Below are 20,591 nucleotides of genomic sequence, written 5' to 3' on the forward strand. Positions count from 1 at the left end.
TGGGATCAGAAAGAAGGTATTATTATAGGTGGATGCATTAGAGGCTGTGAGTGACAATAACGATTTATCACATTCACTACTTTCTCCCCCTTTAATCACAGAGCTGTCACCCTCATGACACACTGACAGTTTGGGAGTCCTGTAGAGAGTTTCCCTCAGAGGAAACGTATTGTTGTCTGGGCCTACGTACATTATTTTTCAACTTGTTTCGTCTCAGGCTATTATAAATAAAATTGTGGAGCTCAGAGGACATTTTGTCCAGGATGGAGACACCGTCCGGGTGAAAGACGGAACGGCCGGTTCTCAGGGAGTGATAAGCGGAGAGAAATGCCTGTTGATGCGCAGAAGGAACTGTGTAGAATAATTAATCAAAACGACACGTTTCATGTGCACATAAGCACGGAGGGTTCTGTGGATCAAAACTACACTAAATGTAATCAGTAGATATCTGTTGTGTCCGTGCGTAATTGTGGCTTGACCACGCGCAACACCACTCTCTATAGAGACTGCAGCAGTGCACTGTGCTGGCTCTCTGTATACTTATCTCACGCGCACAAATTAATTAATGAGTGGAACATGATAAACGTCTATGTAAGTATAATATTATTATTTTAATTGTAGTGAAAACCGGAAGAATTTGTTAGTGACTGTTGAAAACCGGGACATTTGAGTGTTTTACAGATATGTGTCGGGACTCGGGACACGTCAGCTTAAAACCTGGACCGTCCCAGACAAACCGGGACGTCTGGTCACCGTAGTCATAGGTCATGGGTTACAGTAGCCTAGAGTTACTGTTTAAACCTTGAGTCCATGGGCAGAGTTCAGGGCTCAAGGATCCTTGGAAACTGGAATTTTGAGCGGTGAGTCCGACTCCCAACATACAAGATTTATCATAAAGTCATACTGCCAGTATTTCTTGGTGTATGCAAAATTGCACCCTTATAAACGTTTACAAGGGCATAGTTGGCTTCATAAGTGGGGGGATGCAGTGAAGTCAGGTTCTTCAACCAAAACGACAAAATCAAAGCTCTTAACACAGAAGACAGAGACACAGGAGACCTGTTCATGTCCGTCTGAAAGCACAGGTCAATGTTGGTTTACACTCCCATAGTACATTGAACCACCATGTTTTCCTAACACCTAACTAAGTAGTTTAGTTGACTAAACACTGCAGGGCACTGGTTGCTCATGTTGCTGGACATTTGTAAGAAAACACACACACAAAAAACTAAACAACTTTTGATAAGATATCATTGGAACCGTTGTATGAGGATGTGTTAACTACTAGGACCACTGTGTTTTATTGCCTTCTATCTTTGACTGAGGGTCAATTCTATCATGTTTTTACAGGAAGATGCACTGGAAATAAAAACACACCAGAGGTGAAAGTTATTTTTTCCGCCCTGACTAATGTCTGACGTGGTAAACAAGTAATTTGAAATTGAATCTGTAGTGATCTCTTTGGATTATGATCTATCTGCACTATGATCATCAGGTATGTATTAATAAACAGTCAGTGTTTAGGTGGAAACTGGGTTGGGATAGATTGGGCCTGGGTGGTTCAAATTCCTTTTGTACCTTGATAATGAATAATGTGAATGGAAATGATGCACAGTACTAGTAGGGCTTATAACGTATCACAAGAAGAGAGAGCTTTAATATATTTGGACCAATAATCTAGTACTACAGTGTCGGAACATGCCACTTCTTGTGATTTATTGCCTGATAAAAGCCAAACGTACCACATAGAACGCATTTAAAAGAAAACTTTCCCAGCTCTCCTCTGGGCATGGTAATGCTTTTTTTCTACATTTAATCTCAGTGAAAACAGGTCGTCGTTTCATTGAACATGGAAATGCTTATCAAACTGCTGTGACAAAGGAGCCTTGGAAATGTAAAAGCTCAAGTAAAAGCAATTTAGTCTGACAGACATTTTGACAGTCCAACAACACAAGGCTTTCATCCAGGAGGCCGCTGTTCGAGTCCCGTGTTCACAACCTTCAGTCTCATTTTCACTGAACAAACATGGTAGTTTTAATCCCAACCATGTTGTTCTCTCCTAAACCTAACTATAGTGGTTTTGTTGCCTAAACCTAAAGTGACATGTGACGCCGCCAAGGGGCATGACAAAGCGGCAGTATGTAACAAGTTGGGATGAGAACGTGTTAGAATGCGACATGCTTTCAGAATCAGAATCAGAATCAGGTGAATCAGATATACACTAGGAATTTGCTTTGGTTTGTTGGTGCACTTGAGCAGTAAAAATAACGATAGAATAGTTAAAAATGTTGGAATAAAATGGTGGGGGGGGGTTGGTATTGTTTCCCTCTCCTACGCCTCACCGCTCGGCCACAGCACCAAGCAAAAAGTCCATTATTACCGCTGAAGGGGCCAGAAAAGTGGGGAAAAGATCTGATTGGGTGGATTCCCTGAGGTTAAGGATCTCTTCTCTTGAGAAAACAATCCGTGAACGTTCACCAAATACTAAAGAAAAACAAAAAAAACAAGAAAAACAGCGCGCACCAACTCGCCGAGGCAGCTGTAGTTAGCGCCATTTTGGATGATAACTCTTTCAGTTGTCACTCCAGTACTCCAGCAGTGTGACAGTCCTTTGTTTTCTCCCCTATCTGTGCTTAAGTGGTGATTTAGAAGATCATTGTTACAATTTTTTCATAATTTTTCATTGTTCAAATTTAAGTGCTCATCTGTGCAAAAGATGAAAATTATATGAAAGGTAGTTGAAAGCCATCAGGAGGACATCACCCAGGCCATTCAGGATACAACACCCACTGATGATTACAATGACACCGATAGAACTATAATACCTTTTCATTAAAGGTGCTCAATATGGAATTCAGTGCATTTCTGTTGCCTCCATACGGCTCTCAACATGGCGATGGCTGAGCCGGCGGCTAGCAGCAATCAGTGCTAACAGAGCTAACAATGTTAACCTTGGGGGGTGGGGAGGGACCTGCGAGGTCGGGATGGGGCTATCAGCTGTAACCGCCGTGTGAGAGCAGTGCGCAGAGTGGCGGCCGTGAGCTAGTCAGTGGAGTCACATGCTCTAACATGCACTAAAAGACCAGAGAAGCTCTGATTAAGGGGGGGGGGGGGGGGGGGGGGGGGGGGGGGGATTAAATCACACACAGAGGGAGAGAGAGACTTCATTCTCTGCTCAGGTAGACATTACTCCTCTATATAGACAATAGTTGATGATGATATATTAATGCTGATATAGACTCAGGTAAACATTACTCCTCTATATCTTTACATAGACAATAGTTGATGGTATATTAATACTGATATCATAGACTCAGGTAGATATTACTCCTCTATATCTTTATATAGACAATAGTTAATGATGATATATTAATGCTGATATCATAGACTCAGGTAGACATTACTCCTCTATATCTTTATATAGACAATAGTTAATGATGATATATTAATGCTGATATCATAGAATCAGGTAGACATTACTCCTCTATATCTTTACATAGACAATAGTTAATGATGATATATTAATGCTGATATCATAGACTCAGGTAGACATTACTCCTCTATATCTTTACATACGTTGATATATTATTGCTCTGGGTGTCGTATAGAGAACCTTTAGGCTCTGCACTGAATGTTCTACAGACATTCATGATCCCCAGAACGTGAAGCATCCTGACTCTGGTGATCACCTGCATTTTTCTCCGTGAGGTTGATATTTGGGGTTTTGAGTGAAATGTTAGACGCAGACTCTATGTGTGTAATATAAAGGAGATTTTACCAAAAACTACCAAATTAAAAGTCATTGTATTAATTCCCCACTGGTGAAAATACAAATGAGGCTAAATGCAGGGCATATAAAGCTATTTATAGACAGCTCATTACAGCACCAGGCATGCTTACATTGTGGTAAGTGTGGCCCTTTGCAATTACAGTATTAGCACTCTGCTCAACCCACATAGCTCCCTGGTGATTTAAAAAAATAAAAGGGGTTACTAGCCGAGGAGTATACTGTATGTATATTCTCCTCCGTTCCCGCCTTGCCCCGCCTCTCCACCTAGATGCATTGCGACACACTTTATGGGATGAAAGTGTCCTTATCGCGTCATTTATTTTATGTACAACAGTAACATTTGATTTACTGTCATAACCGCTCATCACACTTGTGTTGAGCTGCACTCCGAGTGACAGATTTATTATTGCGTTTTTCTTCACAGTTTAAGTCACAGCTCTGTGGATGTGTCTGACTGACTGACACGCTCACCCCCTCTCTCTCTTTCTGTTTCTCTCTCTCTGTCTCTCTATCTCTTTATGTCTCTCTCTCTCTCTCTCTTTCCCTCAGATTTACGTTGTCACAACTTCCAGAGTGCTAATGGCCTGTTAATCTATAACACTGTCATCTCCTCCTCTTGTCTTCCACTCCTCCTCGTCCTCCTCCTCCTCCTCTCCTCACCTCATTTTTCCTCTCCTTTTTTCTCATGCCCCCAAGGGATGTTTGCGGTGTCCTTGTGAAAAAGTTTGTCAGACCTGGGCATCAATATTTCAAGTTGTTTGGATGACTGTGGACGCATGAGACAGATAGCAGACATGACAGCTAGACCAGAAATGGCAGGACGAAAGGCCACAGCGATGCATCACTTCCTCCGGTTGTTTGGAGAGGTGTCGGCATCTCAATTTAACGTCTGTTGACGACATTGTTGCACCAAGAGAGTGAATTATAATAATCTCTTTAAAACTGTGTCTTGCGTGTGTCTCTGTGCAGATGGAAAGGTGTACGCGTTGGGAGGTATGGGAGCCGACACGACGCCACAGGCCCTGGTGAGGGTTTATGACGCAGAGAAAGACCAATGGCAGCCGATGACCTCCATGCCCACGCCGCGGTATGGAGCCACGCCCTTCGTAAGAGGAAACAAGATCTTCATGATGGGTAGGAAACAAGATTCTATCATCTAATTTCTCTCTTTATTTATCATGTAATTTCTCAGTGTTTGACTCACCCCCCGCCCACACAGCCATGCAACCTTTTGGGCTAAAAATGACACCACTGACATTTGTCGACAAACTAACAAAACATCAAAAAGATGTAAAATATGTGACATACATCGATGAAATGTCTCAGCAACTATTGGATGGATTGCCATGAAGTTTGGTTCAGGTTCCGCCAGCTGCCTTTTGGGACCTAAAAACTCAGTAAACCTCGACTCCTTCATCCCTGCCAGAGAGCGCAGGTTCAGATGAACTTCAGCATTTCTTTGAACGCTATTAACAATGACACATCTTTCCATCGTTTGCTCTGACAGTCCATATTTCTGACTGCTGTCTACCTAGTACCTACCAGTAGTACTGCTGTGTACCTAGTACCTACCAGTAGTACTGGTGGTTTGGTACAACTGTAGCTAATGTCACCTGTCATCTTTATGGTGAAATATTATTGATGTTTAAAAAAAAATGAAATAAACAAATCAGCACCCTTTTCATCAGCATATTTTCTTAAAGCTCCCTGTGGAACTACTCTTCTATCCCACTACTAATACAGTCTCTGTGACATCACCTGGGAAATTCAGATTAGCATCAGTAGAGCGAGGACGTGGAGGACGTGTTCTGTCCCTTTCTCAAGGACATCGATAGCTGATGACATTTTTGAAGTGCCTCGACTATCAGGCTCTGGTGTTGTGGGACCGTCTTCTGATGCCCACTCAGAGGAGATAAAGGCATAGTGACTCTCCCTAAACGTTGTGGTAGTAATCAGTCCAGGCTGCCATACTTCGTTGCTCTCATGCAGAACACACACCTACTGAACCTGTCTAGAGATGTGCGAGTGTTGTGCTGTTTTCACCAGTGTGACTTTTTCTCAAGATTCAAGATTGAAGAGTTTTATTTGTCCCGTACTCATACAGGATGTGCAGTGAAATGTAAAGTGGCAGTGCTCACGAGATTGTGCATAACAATATCAACTATTCAAATATTTAAAAAATGTAGTAAAAATTGTAGGGACAATGTCAATATTTACAGTGAGAGGGGTCTATACAATATGGAATATAAATATAAGTGAGTGAATAGAATTGTGATGAGTGTGTGTGTATGCTCTGTATGTAGCCCTATGTGTGTGTGTGATCGTGTATGGATAAGGGGGCAGCATATGGCGCTCGGTGGGCGCCCTGGAGAGGTGTTTGCCTGACCGCAGCAGCTGGAACAGTCCGATGTTTGGGTGGTGAGGATCCTTTATAATCCTACAGGCTCTGGTTCTGCACCACCTGGTGTACAGTTCCTGCAGAGAGGGGAGTGTGGCCGAACGCACTCCCCTCTGCAGAGCCCTCCTATCCTGTACAGAGCAGTTGCCAAACCAGGCAGGGATTTTTCCTGTCAGGATGCTCTCTACAGCTCCAGAGTAGAAAGACTGAAGGATCCTCAGGGAGACTCTGAATTTCTTCAGCTGTCGGAGGTGGTAAAGGCGCTGCCTGGCGGTTTTAGAGCTGTGAAATGAGCTGATGGAAAGACAAACTGTGTCCGTCAGGTCCGAAGAGTCTCCCAGTCCTGGTACAGTATTGATCAGCAGGACAGAGTTGGAGTTAAAAGCTGCTCTGTAGGAGAGAAAGAGGAATGTGTGTTTGTATTGTCCTCCAGAGCACGCTTGTCATCTGCTCATTTTCCACCATGATCAGAGGTTACGTTTGTTCTCGTTGTGTCTCTTTGGGGGGGCTGTTACTGCTCATTGACACTTGATCAAAAACTGCTGAGAGAGAAATTGGAATCACACAAGGCGAGAGTACGATCATCTCATCTCGCTGTGGAAGCATTTTGCAAAAAGATGAGTTCATTTCACTACACGCTACCAGCGACAACACAGTCCACATTCAGCACAAAGTAGCTGTAACCTCCTGAGAGCTGGAGCAGAGAGCAGCTTTCCATATCAACCTGTTTTCTCCCACGCTCCACCGGAGGGGCAGAATATCTCCACACGCTGCGGACTCTCAACACAACATATTCATTCATTTGGCAACACGTAGTCTGCTTTTAGAAAACATAAGCAAACTGACTGTATTGTAATACAATTCACTAGATTTACTCAAGTACTGTACTTAAAGGTCCCATATCATGCTCATTTTCAGGTTCATGCTTGTATTTTGGGTTTCTACTAGAACATGTTTAGATGCTTTAATGTTAAAAAAACACATTATTTCTCTCATACTGTCTGTCTGAATATACCTGTATTCACCCCCTAAAAGGAAACGCTCCGTTATAGCACATTTCAATGGAATGGCAACAGAATTGCGTTGCTAGGAAACAGCTTCGGTCCATGTTTACTTCCTGCCAGCTGATGTCATTCACATACAATGCAACAGGAAATAAACCAGGACACATTTAGTATGTTTACGTTTAAAACCGTGTAATGGTCTAAATATTGTATAATTGTGACATCACAAATGGACAAAAATCCTAACGGCTTGTTTCAAACACACAATTTCTGAATACGGGCTGTGCGTATTTCTCCGTATATTGAACGTTTCAATACTTTCACAGTATTTATAAAGCACTTAAACCTGCTTTATACTATAACAGACATGGCAGTCTCACTTTTTACAATATGGGACCTTTAACAAAGTTCTAATTTTGTAATTAAAGGCTAATATTTTCCCCCTATGTCTATCAATTTAAATAAAAGCTGTGCTATTTTGGGAAGTGCGCTTAATTGTTAGATGAGAGGTTTGACTCTGAGCAGTTGCTAGGCAACAAGCAGAAACCAGGAAGTTCATGTGCCCAGTTTGGCTCGTAACCCCCCCCCCCTCCCCGTTAAAACAGAAAACTGATGTTTTTTACACTTTGTTTTGTACAGAAATAAACAAACAGGATATAATGTGTTGACTTGTCATCCTTAGAGGTGGAGCCAGGCTAGGTGTTTCCCCTTGTTTTCAATCTTTGTGATAAGCTACCTTTGACGTTGAGCACACATCAGCTGCGCCGTTGTACTTTTGATTATTTGATTTATAGTCATACCCGTCTAGTCTCAAGTCTTACTGGGAGATTGTAGTGTTTTTTTTTTTATTACCAACAGGGGAGTTAAAATCTCAGGGACTGTCACACTACAAAGAACATTAACAGTGTCGTTGTAATTGTAGCACATGGCCTCAGCTTTGCTCCTGACAGCGTTGTCGGAGTCGGTGGGGGTTTTTGCCTGGCATTAAAGGAAGTGCTTTCTGGTGTGACCTCTGCAGCACTGTGCTAGTTTAGATTAGTGCTGGACAGCTACTGTTTATAAGTGCATCATCAGTGGAGTTAGTGGAAGAGCAGCAAGACTTCTTCTCTGAAACCAAACCTAAAATAAAAATATGATAAACATGATTCAGTGAGAAGAGCCAAGTCATTATGTATCCCTCTGTTTCTCTCTCTGTCATGTTGTGTAAATATAATGCCTGTTTACGTGCTGTAAAGTTTACCGTGCCTTATAAATTCATGCTGCTTCTTCAGTTTGGATCAGTGGGTGCCTGAACCCCCCTTTGATTTAAATGCTGTGTTCCCAGACAGCAGCAGACTTACTGGCATATGACATAAGTAACTCCTCAGGCTTCATACTGCTTCAAAATTGTGTGTGTGTGTGTGTGTGTGTGTGTGTGTGTGTGTGATTTTGTTGCGGTGTCAGGGCTGGTAATCAGCACAGAAGTGCAACTGAAAAGAGGCTGTCAACAAGTCAAGACTGATCAAAAGGATCAAAAGTTATTCTGAGTAATAAAAAGATGCACATAAACACAGATACAGTATTTCCTTTATTTCGTGAGTATCTTGAATGAAGGAATGTGGGATATATATTAAAGGTCCCGTATTGTAAAAAGTGAGATTTTCATGTATTTTATATTATACAGCAGGTTTAAGTGCTATATATAAATACTGTTAAACTATCAAAATGAAATACGAAGAAACACATAGAGCCTGTATTCAGAAATTGTGTGTTTGAAACAAGCTGTTACGGATTTCTGTCCATTTGTGATGTCACAAATCTACAATATTTAGACCATTACACAGTTTTAAACATAAACATTCAGAATGTATCCCAGTTTGTTTCCTGTTGCAGTGTATGTAAATAACATCAGCTGAAAGGAAGTAAACATGGACCCAAACTGTTGCCTAGCAACGCAATTCCGTTGCCATTCCGTTGAAATGCACTAAAACGGAGTGTTTCAGACAGAGGGTAAATACAGGTACATTCAGACAGACAGTATGAGAGAAATAATGTGTTTTTTTAACATTAAAGCATCTAAACATGTTCTAGTAGAAACCCAAAATACAAGCATGAACCTGAAAATGAGCACGATATGGGACCTTTATTGTAATGCCACCCTTCTGCAGCTGCAAAGACAGATAAGGAGGTACCACAAAGACAGATCTCCTCACTCCCTGAAGCTCTTCTTACTACTGAAGCTATGTGTCAGTTAACTGCAGATAAATCAGAAATGGTCACTGTTTATACCAGCCAGCATCCATACCTTCATCTGGTACAGCTACAGCAGGGACAGCAGATATATTATTGTAACAATAAGCTTTACAGCCTGTAAGAACACAAAGAGAAAACAGTATTTCACCTGCTGACTGTGTGAATTATAAAATTCAAGTCAAAACAATTCAAATAGGACAGGACAGGACCAGACAGGACAGGACTGGACAGGACAGGACAGGACCGGACCGGACGGACCGGACAGGATGCAATCAAACCCACTTCTGGCATCAGAACCATGGACGTATTCTAAGAACATCCATGATCAGAGCACGGTCGTGTCTATCGTTTTTCCAACCCACTTTAGATGCAACCATGGCAACATGAGCCCAACAGTGGGCTGCTGGCCAACTGCTCATTTGGGCTCATTTTCTGCAACCAGTGTAGCATGAAGGCATGGTGGAATTAGCAAGGTAGCTAGCTAACCAGCCAGCCGCTAAATGAGTCAAATTTAAGAACTTAAAGCTAGAGTTGGTAATCTTCTCCAAAAACATTTTAGTTGTATTTATTGAAATTCTCTTTGCATCCCGACAGCAATCAATAAATCATATGCTCTGACAAAAAAAGAAAAAAAAATCTGGCATCTGTGGCTGTCAGGACTGTAATAAACCGTCCAATCATTTAACTGACCCTAACCCACAGCAGCCATGTTGGTTGTTTACGTCCATAATGATAATGTTGGGGGAGTGTCGGTGGAGGGAGGACTGACTACCTGTCTACCTACCTGTCTACCTAACTGTCTACCTACCTACCTACCTGTCTACCTAACTGTCTACCTACCTGTCTACCTACCTACCGGCCTACCTACCTACCTGTCTACCTAACTGTCTACCTACCTACCTACCTGTCTACCTAACTGTCTACCTACCGGTCTACCTACCTACCTGTCTACCTAACTGTCTACCTACCTACCTACCTGTCTACCTACCTGTCTACCTACCTACCGGTCTACCTACCTACCTGTCTACCTAACTGTCTACCTACCTGTCTACCTACCTACCGGTCTACCTACCTACCTGTCTACCTAACTGTCTACCTACCTGTCTACCTACCTACCGGTCTACCTACCTACCTGTCTACCTAACTGTCTACCTACCTACCTAATGATAGTGTTGGGGGAGTGTCTTTGGAGGGAGGACTGAAGGGACGGACTGTCTACCTGTCTACCTACCTGTCTACCTGTCTACCCACCTGTCTACCTACATAATGATAATGTTAGGGGAGTGTCTTTGGAGGGAGGCCTGAAGGGACGGACTTTCTACCTGTCTACCTACCTGTCTACCAACCTAATGATAGTGTTGGGGGAGTGCATCATCCAGCATCACAGTTCCATAGTGCAAACATATTAGTAAAAAGGCACAAGTAAGTAGTACAAAGTATAAAAAATATACCAGATATAAAAATACCAGGAGATGAAGAAAACTGTTAAAGATGAATATAGTGCAGGGTAACAACTGAGATACGGGACTATTAAAAATGTGAATATAGTTCAAGAAGTGATATAGTGCTGGATAATAAAATATAGGAGATATAGAGACCAGGGGAATAAGAAATGTCAAATATTGAATATAATGCGGGACAAGAACTGAGGTAGAGAGTTGTTTTGTTTTTTTAAATGGACTAAAGTGCAGAATAAAGCTGTACATTGTTTGTAGAATACAGTAAAACCAGTCTATAAAGGTGCAGAGTAGAGCTGTTTGTGGTGTGCAGAATTAAAAACTAGCTCAGTCTATTAAATCCATCAAGCAAGCTTTATTTATATAGCACCTTTCAAACAAGTCAAATGCAATTCAAAGTGCTGTACAGACAATTGACAAAAATGTAGAATGTTAAAAATGGATTTAGAGACTAATGCACACCAAAACAACCAATCTAAAAGTTCACTGAATAAGAAAGCAATACAAAATCGGTATTTAAGATAATAAAAGATAAATAAAATACAAGGAAATAAAAATAACAATAAAAATAAAAAAAAGTTAAAAAATTGAAACTACAAAAAAAAAAGCAGATTTTATTAAAATAATGACATTTTAATAAAATAGAATAAAATAGGTAATGATCTGTACTGCGGCTGCAGGTAAACCAGGTTTTGGTGGGATTTCCCCAGCGGGGGGGAGGGCGGTGGCTCTGTATGCGTCCTAGAGTCGGTCGCGGCGCACCGCCTCGTATGCAGGACTCCCCAGCCTGCCGTGTGTCGCTCACACCCTCCAGCTGGCCATTAACGAGGGTTTTTTGGCACAGAGAAGTACTCGTATCGGTACTCGGTATCGGCGAGTACCCAAATGTCAGTACTTGTACTCGGTCTGAAAAAAGGTGGTATCGATGCATCCCTACTCCTGGCCCTAGCTTGATTGGTAATGAGCGGTATCAATGGTCTCATCAAACTCTTGGCAAGAAGGCAAGTCATTTTCCCAAAATGTCAGATTATTTATTAAAGAGCGTCCAATCAGATTACAGCAAACCAAAATAGCTTAAACATGGAATAGCCCAAATGTCTCTGGGTTTAGCCCCCCTTATAATGGTACACTCATTTGAAAATAAATGTGGCTTTTCTTCATCATTTTTCTCTGTTAGTTCTGTCAGTTAAACAAATGACTTGGTACTTTTGGTCGGCTACTGACTTATTCCATCAGTGAGTTATCTCAATGGAGCAGCACAGTTTCTCTTTTTACGATAGAGAAAGTCCTACAGAATATACAGTATACTGTAGCTACATACTGCGTATAGTTAATTATATTGTCAGTGTGGTTTTCAATGCCTCAGTATACTGAACATGTATATTATAATCAACAGATCTTTCTCTCACACCTCTGACTCTGAAGCTTCCCACTCAGGTCGACTCTTTGTCTCGCTGCCGCTATCGATCTCCGTGCCACCCTGCCTACTCCTGTTGACCCTCTGCCTCTTTCTTCTCTCACTCCTCCACATTCTCTTCCCTCTATTACTTTTTTTTACTTTTTTCACAAATTTCTCTGTGTCACTGTCTCATTTTCCCATCTTCTACCTCATTCTGCCTCTTTCTTCTTCATCGTCTTCTTCTCTCGTTACCTCTTCCATTTCGCCCTCCTTCCCCTCTTTGACTTTTTTTTTACTCTCAACACCCCTCTGACTGGTCTCAGCCTCGCCTCTCTTTTCTCCATCATTGACATTCTCATATGCTCTCTCTCTCTCTCTCTCTCTCTCACCACTTTACCTTCCCCTTGCTGTTAGATTTTACAAGGTTAAGTTATGATCTGTGAAAGTAAAGAACTTGTAGGCGTCCTAGGGGAGCACCCTGCTGCTGCACTCTGCTTTCAGTCTTAAATGAAATGTGGTCCCGGCGCTGGCCTGCACGCTTGTCAGGCTTCAAAATGTCAAGGAAACTCTGACTGACAGAGGCATGGGATTAAAAAGCTATGAAAAGAAACAGGAAAGGGAAAACAAAGACAAGCAGTGTCAAGCAGAACCACAGACTAATATTCCTGGAAAGGTATGATCTGTTGCTGATATAATCTTGAGTGAAGTACGGCTGCTTGTAACAACTAAATGTAGTGATCCAGCAGGTTATTACCAGATCATATTCCCAGTAGATTTTAACATGTCTAAGCTCTGTGGACATGTAAAGCCTTGATATCATCAGAAATGTGTCTTGACCCTGTACCTGAACATTCTCCTGCCTCCTCCAGGTGGTCGTCAGGGGAAGATGCCGGTGACGGCGTTGGAGGCTTTTGACCTGGAGATGAAGAGCTGGACACGCTACTCCTGCATCCCAAGCCGGAGGGCCTTTTCCTGCTGCGCCACCAATGAGCGAAGCCTCTTCAGCCTGGGGGGCCTCCAGCAACCGGGCCCGCATAACTTCTACTCCAGACCTCACTTTGTCAGTACCATGGAGGAGTATGATCTGGATCAAGGCAAGTGGTGACATAACTATACATTCAATTAAACTACTATTTTTAAGGCAGGACTGAAGGGTGGGACTTCCCATCTGGAGGACCTGCAGCTTTAGTATTACAGTAGTAACTGACCCAGTGTAGGGAGCTGTCCGGCACAATGAGGTCCGGGGTGACTGTCATCTTCTGTTAACCTGGCTGCGTCCTGTGGCTCCACCTGCTCCTTCACCATTTGTGTTGAAACAACGTCACGTTAACACTGATGGAGCTAGTAGTTGACTGTCGCTGACTCACTGAAGTTGAAATCCCCAGAAATAGAAGTCCAGTATGTAACTGCTGAAAAATGTCGAATGGATGCATCTAGTGCTGCCGGTGGCAGCAGGAGGACTATTAGAGTAGCAGCAGAGTTAATACAGGACCACAGCATTTGGAGACCAGTGAAGGTTTTGCAGCTGAAGTGGTAGGCACAAGACTACATTGATATATACAGTATGTATAGCCTATATATATCGGTGGCGGCGGGGGAGGGAGGAAAACCAACCCACGCCGGCATGTTATTTTACACTAGTGGGATACTTATCTCTACTTTCTCTCTTTATCAAACAACAACAGAACCACAGGTGCAGTTTGCGTTGGTTCAGGGGGGGTCACTGAACCCCCTACAAATGCATGTAATATAATAATATAATGCTTATATTGTTATAATAAGGTAGAACTAGTAATTTATATATTAAAATATAAATGAATGGTCTTTTTTTGTTTTCTTTGCATATGGTATAAGTGTAGGTACAGTATAAGCGGGATAATGCCCTTCAAGGTGTTGAAGATTAGAAGTTAATGGAGACCTCGTCGGGCATTATCCCTTACATGCACTGTATTATTCACCTCACAGCAACATTGCTATAAATTCTGATCTGACGTGATGTAAATAACCATTATCATATTATAAAAGTTTCATGTATTATTCTAGAAATTATGATGGTTAATTTAAAGTGGCAGTAGGCAGTATATTTTTGGCATCATTGGGCAAAAATTCCATAATAACCTTTCAGCATATTGTAATTCAAGTGTTCTGAGAGATAACTAGACTTAAGATAAGATAATATAAGATATTCCTTTATTGGTCCCGCAGTGGGGAAATTTGCAGTGTACAGCAGCAAAGGGGATAGAGCAAAAAACAAGAAGCATCAGCTAACATAGTAAAAAAAGAGCAAAACAAAGTGTAACAATATATGAACCATTTAAATAGAACACTTCTGCTCCTCCTCATGGCTCTATTTTCAGGCTTTAAAAAGTCTAGCCCGTGGCGGGAGACTTTGACCAATCACAGGTCATTTCAGAGAGAGAGAGCATTCCTATTGGCTGTGCTCTGGTCATGTGACCGGATTTTGGCGTTCCTTCACCAGATTCAACAATGGCGGCGGCGTCACAAACTTTGTCATTTTACAGCTAAACCGTGCACTACAAGATGATTATGAAAACATCTGAGGAGAGAAATAGACATTATAGTAACAGAATATTGATTCATATTTGATCAGCGCTGTCTAGTTTGATCGTTTGGTCGGAGTTTGCGAGTGATTGACAGCTGGCTCTCATAGACGGCAGCTGGACAGTAGACCTCAGATCAACTCTTACTGCTTGTTTTCCTCCGGTCTGTGAAATCTTGCAGATGCTGTTAGGAGCACCGGAGGACACCGGAGGACACAGAGGACAGAGAGGAACATGATTTTTCTCAGGTTACCTGTCTCATGCACTACTGTCAGGATATAGCGATCGTTTTATAAAAATAACTTTTTTAAATAATTTTTGCTCCAATCTCGCCTACTTCAGCTTTGAGTAATCACATTACTTTTATTCTTGTATAGCGTGGCGATATGGTTCGCTGGTCCAAATTTCATTGTCCAGGGCTGTTTTAATTTTCAGTCCGTCCCTGCAGGACTGACCACAAGGTTGGAACGATGAATAGAATAAAGCACACTAACACAGCTGGTGAGGTGTTGGCCATAAGAAAACATTCAAAACAGAGGACAAGACAGGTCACACACTCATAGTCAGATTAGAACTGTGTGTAACCCATCATTCCTTTATAATGTACTTTTAGGAAAGAAAAAAAAAATAATAATAATAATTATATATATATATATATATATATATACTGTATATATATATACTTTTATAACAGTAATTCTGTCATGGTCTGGCTGTGCCAGAGGACATTTGACTTGTTTCCTGTTTGTTTAGATCTTGTGTTCCTCCTTTTAGTCTATTAGTTCTGTATTAGTGATTTCATTTCATTTGTTCCACCTGTGTTTAATCATCCTGCCCTCCTTGTGTATTTAAGTCTCTGTGTTCCCCTTTGTCTTTGTCAGTTCGTTGTCGTTCCTGCCTGGTTCGCCTTGTCTCTCGTTTTACTCGTCACTCCTGCCATGTTCCCAGTTTAGTTTTTGGTGTGTTTCATTTGTACTTTGTTGTTTCCTTGGATCTGGACTCTGCTTTTGTTTTTGTCAACTTTGTTTTGTTCCACCAGCTTTACAATTAAAAGCTCGCTTTTTGTTGAATTCACCTGCTTGCTGGATCTCTCTGCGTTTGGGTCCACCTTTAAAACCATAATCTTATGAAGTGACGGGGTTCCGCAGCGAGAAACGTTATCGTGTCCGACCGGGTGCCGGTGTCTCCCTGTTCACTCCGGCTGCGGTCGGGAGGCGATAACGTTTCTCTTCCTGCCTCAGCCCCGGCACCGACGCTGAGGCAGGAAAATCCAACACTAGGATCAGCAGTGATTCATGGAGAGACCTCCGTCTGGTCAGCTAACATTACTGGCAAGCAGCTGAAATATAGAGTGATATTGTGGTTTTAGCTGACGTGTGTCGCCTCACTGTTTTGAGCGATGCTCGTTCATGTCTATTTAGAGCGAGCACAAGCACGAGTGCAAGCAACAGGACGCTGACTTTCGTTGATTTAACGGCCACAGGTGTTGCTGTTAACAAGCATTCCTCAAAGTTACAAATAGTCCCTTTAAATATACAAGGAGGGCAGGATGATTAGACACAGGTGGAACAAATCAGGGCAGGGCAGACAATCACAAAAAAGACGGGAAAACAAACAAAGGTAGGAAGTAAAACTAGACATGACACAGGAGGATTGAATTTCAAACTATAACAGGAAACACTACAATGCAGACAAAATAACAGAAAACCCAAATCCAAGAAAACCAAAATCACTAATACAGAACTAATAGACAGGAGGAACACAAGATCTAAACAAAAAGGAAACAAGGCCAATGTCCTCTGGCACAGCCAGACCATGACAGAATCCTTCTTATTTTGATTCATTTGGATACATGAGAAGAGAGCAGTTGCTTTGTATGCAGCCCTAAAGAATTGTTAGTTGGGTTCATCAGAGTGTTTGCAGTTCAGCCCTGGAGCACTTTGAATGGAGAGATCTGTTCTGTGCTCGTAATCCAACCTGAACACAGGAAGACTATCTTTAGTTGAGTCAGATCATATCAAAGCTGATGGTGATGCTGATGGAGGAAGTCCTCCTGCACCAGATTTCTGACCGGTGGAAGCTTTTTGCTGATGAGTTACGGCTCACATGAAATGAGAGAACTGAAGAAATGCATAAATGCAGTGTGGGTAATATGTCTGCTGATTTAGATGAGGCGAACACATCAGTTGCTGAACATCTCTGAGTGATTTTAACTGTATGCCAAACTCCTACTTTTTTACTTTAAGGCTGCATTTTGCTTTGCTGTGAATGTTTAGCTCCTGAAACAAAAATAATCATTACCTTGAGAACAGACTACAAAACTTTTAATTTTTTCAATTACAAAACAGCAATTAAATGACCCTTTAAGCGACTTTTGAAACATTTGACGGATGAACAGGTTTTTGATAGATGTGAAAGGCTACTCCATAATTTGGTTACCCTAAATCTTATGGAAAATGTACCTCTACTAGTGAGACATTCAGGAGGATGAACTGCTCAGGAATATTTCCACCAGAAAGTATCTTATAAATAAAAAAACACATATTTGAGAAATATTGATATCATAAATAGTAAGAATCTGGAGTTTGTGAAATAGAGGAGCAGAGGAGATGTGTGACTCTGATCGAGTTGCAATCATCACAAAACATTTTTGGAGAACTAAAATTTGATGAAGGTTTGTAGGAAAAGTACTCGCCCAAACTATATTACAATATGAAAGATAAATTAGACTGTAATAAAGAGTAAGGAGGCAGTTTGTTAGAGAAAAGGTTGATCTGCTATATGATAAGCTTTGATTAGCTCACATTTTTATTTAGTGCTACATTTGCTGCAAATCCCATTTGAAGCACCATGAGTGCCTTCATCTTATATTAGGCTGTTATTAACGAGAACATAACCTGTATTCTTTAAAGTTTTCTTAAAACCCACAAACATGTTCAGAGTCCTGAACGCTGGCTGCCCTCTTTGACCAGATTGGATGGACGGCTAGCATGTTGAGCAATCTAAGTAAATCTGGTTGTAATGTACAATATCTAATAATCACATCTAATAATCATATCACTTACTCCCAGTAAGACCCTCCAAGTCCAAGTAAGACCCTCCAAGTAAGACCCTCCCAGTAAGACCCTCCCAGTAAGACCCTCCAAGTCCAAGTAAGACCCTCCAAGTAAGACCCTCCCAGTAAGACCCTTCCAGTAAGACCCTCCAAGTCCAAGTAAGACCCTCCAAGTAAGACCCTCCCAGTGAAACCCTCCAAGTAAGACCCTCCCAGTAAAACCCTCCAAGTAAGACCCTCCCAGAAAGACCCTCCCAGTAAGATCCTCCAAGTAAGACCCTCCCAGTAAGACCCTGGCAGGGTCCGATGCAGATAGAACATGAGAGGACCAACCACTCTAACCAGTAGTACTTGTAGATTCCCACATTGGTCTGATTTAGTGGAATGTTTGGTCACCTTCATCCAGGAGACAATCATCCGCTGTTCCGTGAAAGAGAGCTGTTCTGTGATTACGCTCTGTAATAGAGGTTGTAACCCTCTGGGCCTCCGCTAATACTAAGCAGGTTCATTACCTGTTCATTTCTGTACAGCCAGAACGCTTTAATCAGGGCGATTTGCATTTAAATGTTCCCCACATCAGCTCACAGCACTGATGAGAAGCAGAGCAGCACGCGGGGTTAATGGATGTTCTGGCGTTCGCTGCGAGTCGTTTCCGTGTGAAAACAGTATCTTCTACTAAAAGAAGACAAAAAAAGCTGTAGCATCGACCCTCGGTCTGGGTCAACGCACCTGTAAACATCATTACTGTGTCAGAGGACTGGATAAAGTAGAGTTAGAGTTGCACAGCATTATGGGTATATTTGGGGCGGCTGTGGCTCAGAGGGTAGAGCAGGTTGTCAATCGGAAGGCCGGTGGTTGGATCCCCGGCTGCTCCGGGTCACATGTCGATGTGTCCTTGAGCAAGACACTTAACCCCAAATTGCTCCTGAAGGCATAGCCATTAGTGTGTGAATGAGTATTTAGATTAGATCCTGATGGGCAAAGTTGGCACCTTAGCAGCCTCTGCCATCAGTGTATGAATGTGTGTATGAATGTGTGAATAATGCCATGTAGTGTAAAGAGCTTTGAGTGGTCGGAAGAATAGAAAAGGGCTATATAAATGCAAGTCCATTTACCATTTATTTTGATGTCATCAAAACAGCAACCGGTTCTAACTATACTATGACTACTGATTTGGTTAAATAATAAAAAATAAAAATGTTCAGTTTGGATCCTATACTGATAGATTAGTCTTGATTCAAGGACTTCAGCTACTGGAGGATTTATGGACCAAAACATGAACTGCTTTCTAAATGGTCTCGTTTTGGTTCCAGAACAAAAAACAAGTCACTTGTTACTCAACGTTTCACCAACTTTCAGTGAAATCTGGACAGCAGCGTAATAGAATTGTGATTGGCCCCGGTGCAAATCTTTTCTTGGGCCTTCGCCCCAAACACAAGCAAACGCTCGTGCACACACACGCACGTACACACACAACCACTCCAGACAATTGCTGTGCCACCATGGAGAGGCTCAGCATGCAGCTCCCATCCAGCTAACCAGCCTGTGATCAGTACCACGGACAGCAGCCGGAGTGCTAACTGAACATCCTGCTCCATGTTCTCACAGACACAGATTACAGTAGCTGCACATTCTCCAACATATGACACGTCCTCTATTGGGCAGTTGTGAGATCAAGGTCTCGGTCAGACCGACAGCTGTAACTGGCCACCTCTGTTCCAGGAGGTGCTCCGGCATGAAGTAGGTGGAGTTCTGTCGTGTCGAGACATCTTTGATGTGCTCGTGTTCAGCCACTTCCTGTTGCTTTTGTTTCTCAGTAAAAAGAAGATGAATTCGAGGCTGGAGAGTCATCTTCGCCGAAGTATAGTGGATGTGCCTATAGAGAGAAATGCACACGTCTAGTTAAACATGCAGTACCCACAAACACATTAGCCTATACATATACTACATATATATATATACAGTACTTACTATACTATATACTATAATACTATGTAGCTCATATGGAAATGTATTTCTTTAGTGCCTGCCTGCATAACCTTAACTTTGCATTTCGTTAATGTTAAATAGGCCATTCATTATTTAGCATAATGGAATAATAATATTAGGCTAGGCTAGGCTAGGCTAGGCTACTTACATGCTCCAGATGATAAGTCATGTTTGAGGTTGACGAATGATACAAACAAACAAACAAACAAAGTTTGCATGTCACCTTCTTCATGCTCGAAATGATCCCTCACTTTGGATGATTTGCTGACCGACATGATGAGCTTTTTAATGACAAGGTGCACGATCAGATGGAGTTTTTTTTTTTTTTTCTGTGACTAATAGGCTAATGAAAAATTGCTCGACTAAGACTTTTTTATTCAGCGAACGTTTGGTCTACTATTAGGGGGCAGCTCTACATATTGGTGACGCCATTGCACATTAATTTGCATAAAGCGAGGGAGAGAGGAGAGGGAGGGACCCCGTGCTGTCGGACTGTGATTACTCAGAGCAGCATTGGGAATGAATTACAATTAAATATATTTGAATACATTTCTTGCTTCTTCCCTGATGGTCTCAATAAGTCGCTGAATTTGTGCTAGTCGCTTTTTAGAAATAAAGTTGCTAAGAGGGTCTGAAAAGTCACTAAATAGCGAGAGAGAAAGTTGCCAAGTTGGCAACACTCGTTTCTCCTTAGCTCATTTAATTG

General features: G+C 41.9%; 1 protein-coding gene across 2 annotated transcripts in view; it reads left to right on the plus strand.

Annotated features, from left to right (window-relative positions):
- Nucleotides 1-20,591, plus strand: part of LOC119489737 (kelch domain-containing protein 8B-like) — a 201,741-nt gene that overhangs the window by 135,866 nt on the left and 45,284 nt on the right. For both annotated transcript variants that reach the window (XM_037772517.1, XM_037772518.1), the window contains 2 exons: nt 4,760-4,924; nt 13,150-13,374. In XM_037772517.1, coding sequence (XP_037628445.1) covers nt 4,760-4,924; nt 13,150-13,374 — 390 coding nt within the window. The remainder of the gene's footprint in view (nt 1-4,759; nt 4,925-13,149; nt 13,375-20,591) is intronic.

Source organism: Sebastes umbrosus, chromosome 6 (assembly GCF_015220745.1).
Source record: "Sebastes umbrosus isolate fSebUmb1 chromosome 6, fSebUmb1.pri, whole genome shotgun sequence".
Taxonomy (NCBI): Eukaryota; Metazoa; Chordata; class Actinopteri; order Perciformes; family Sebastidae; genus Sebastes; species Sebastes umbrosus.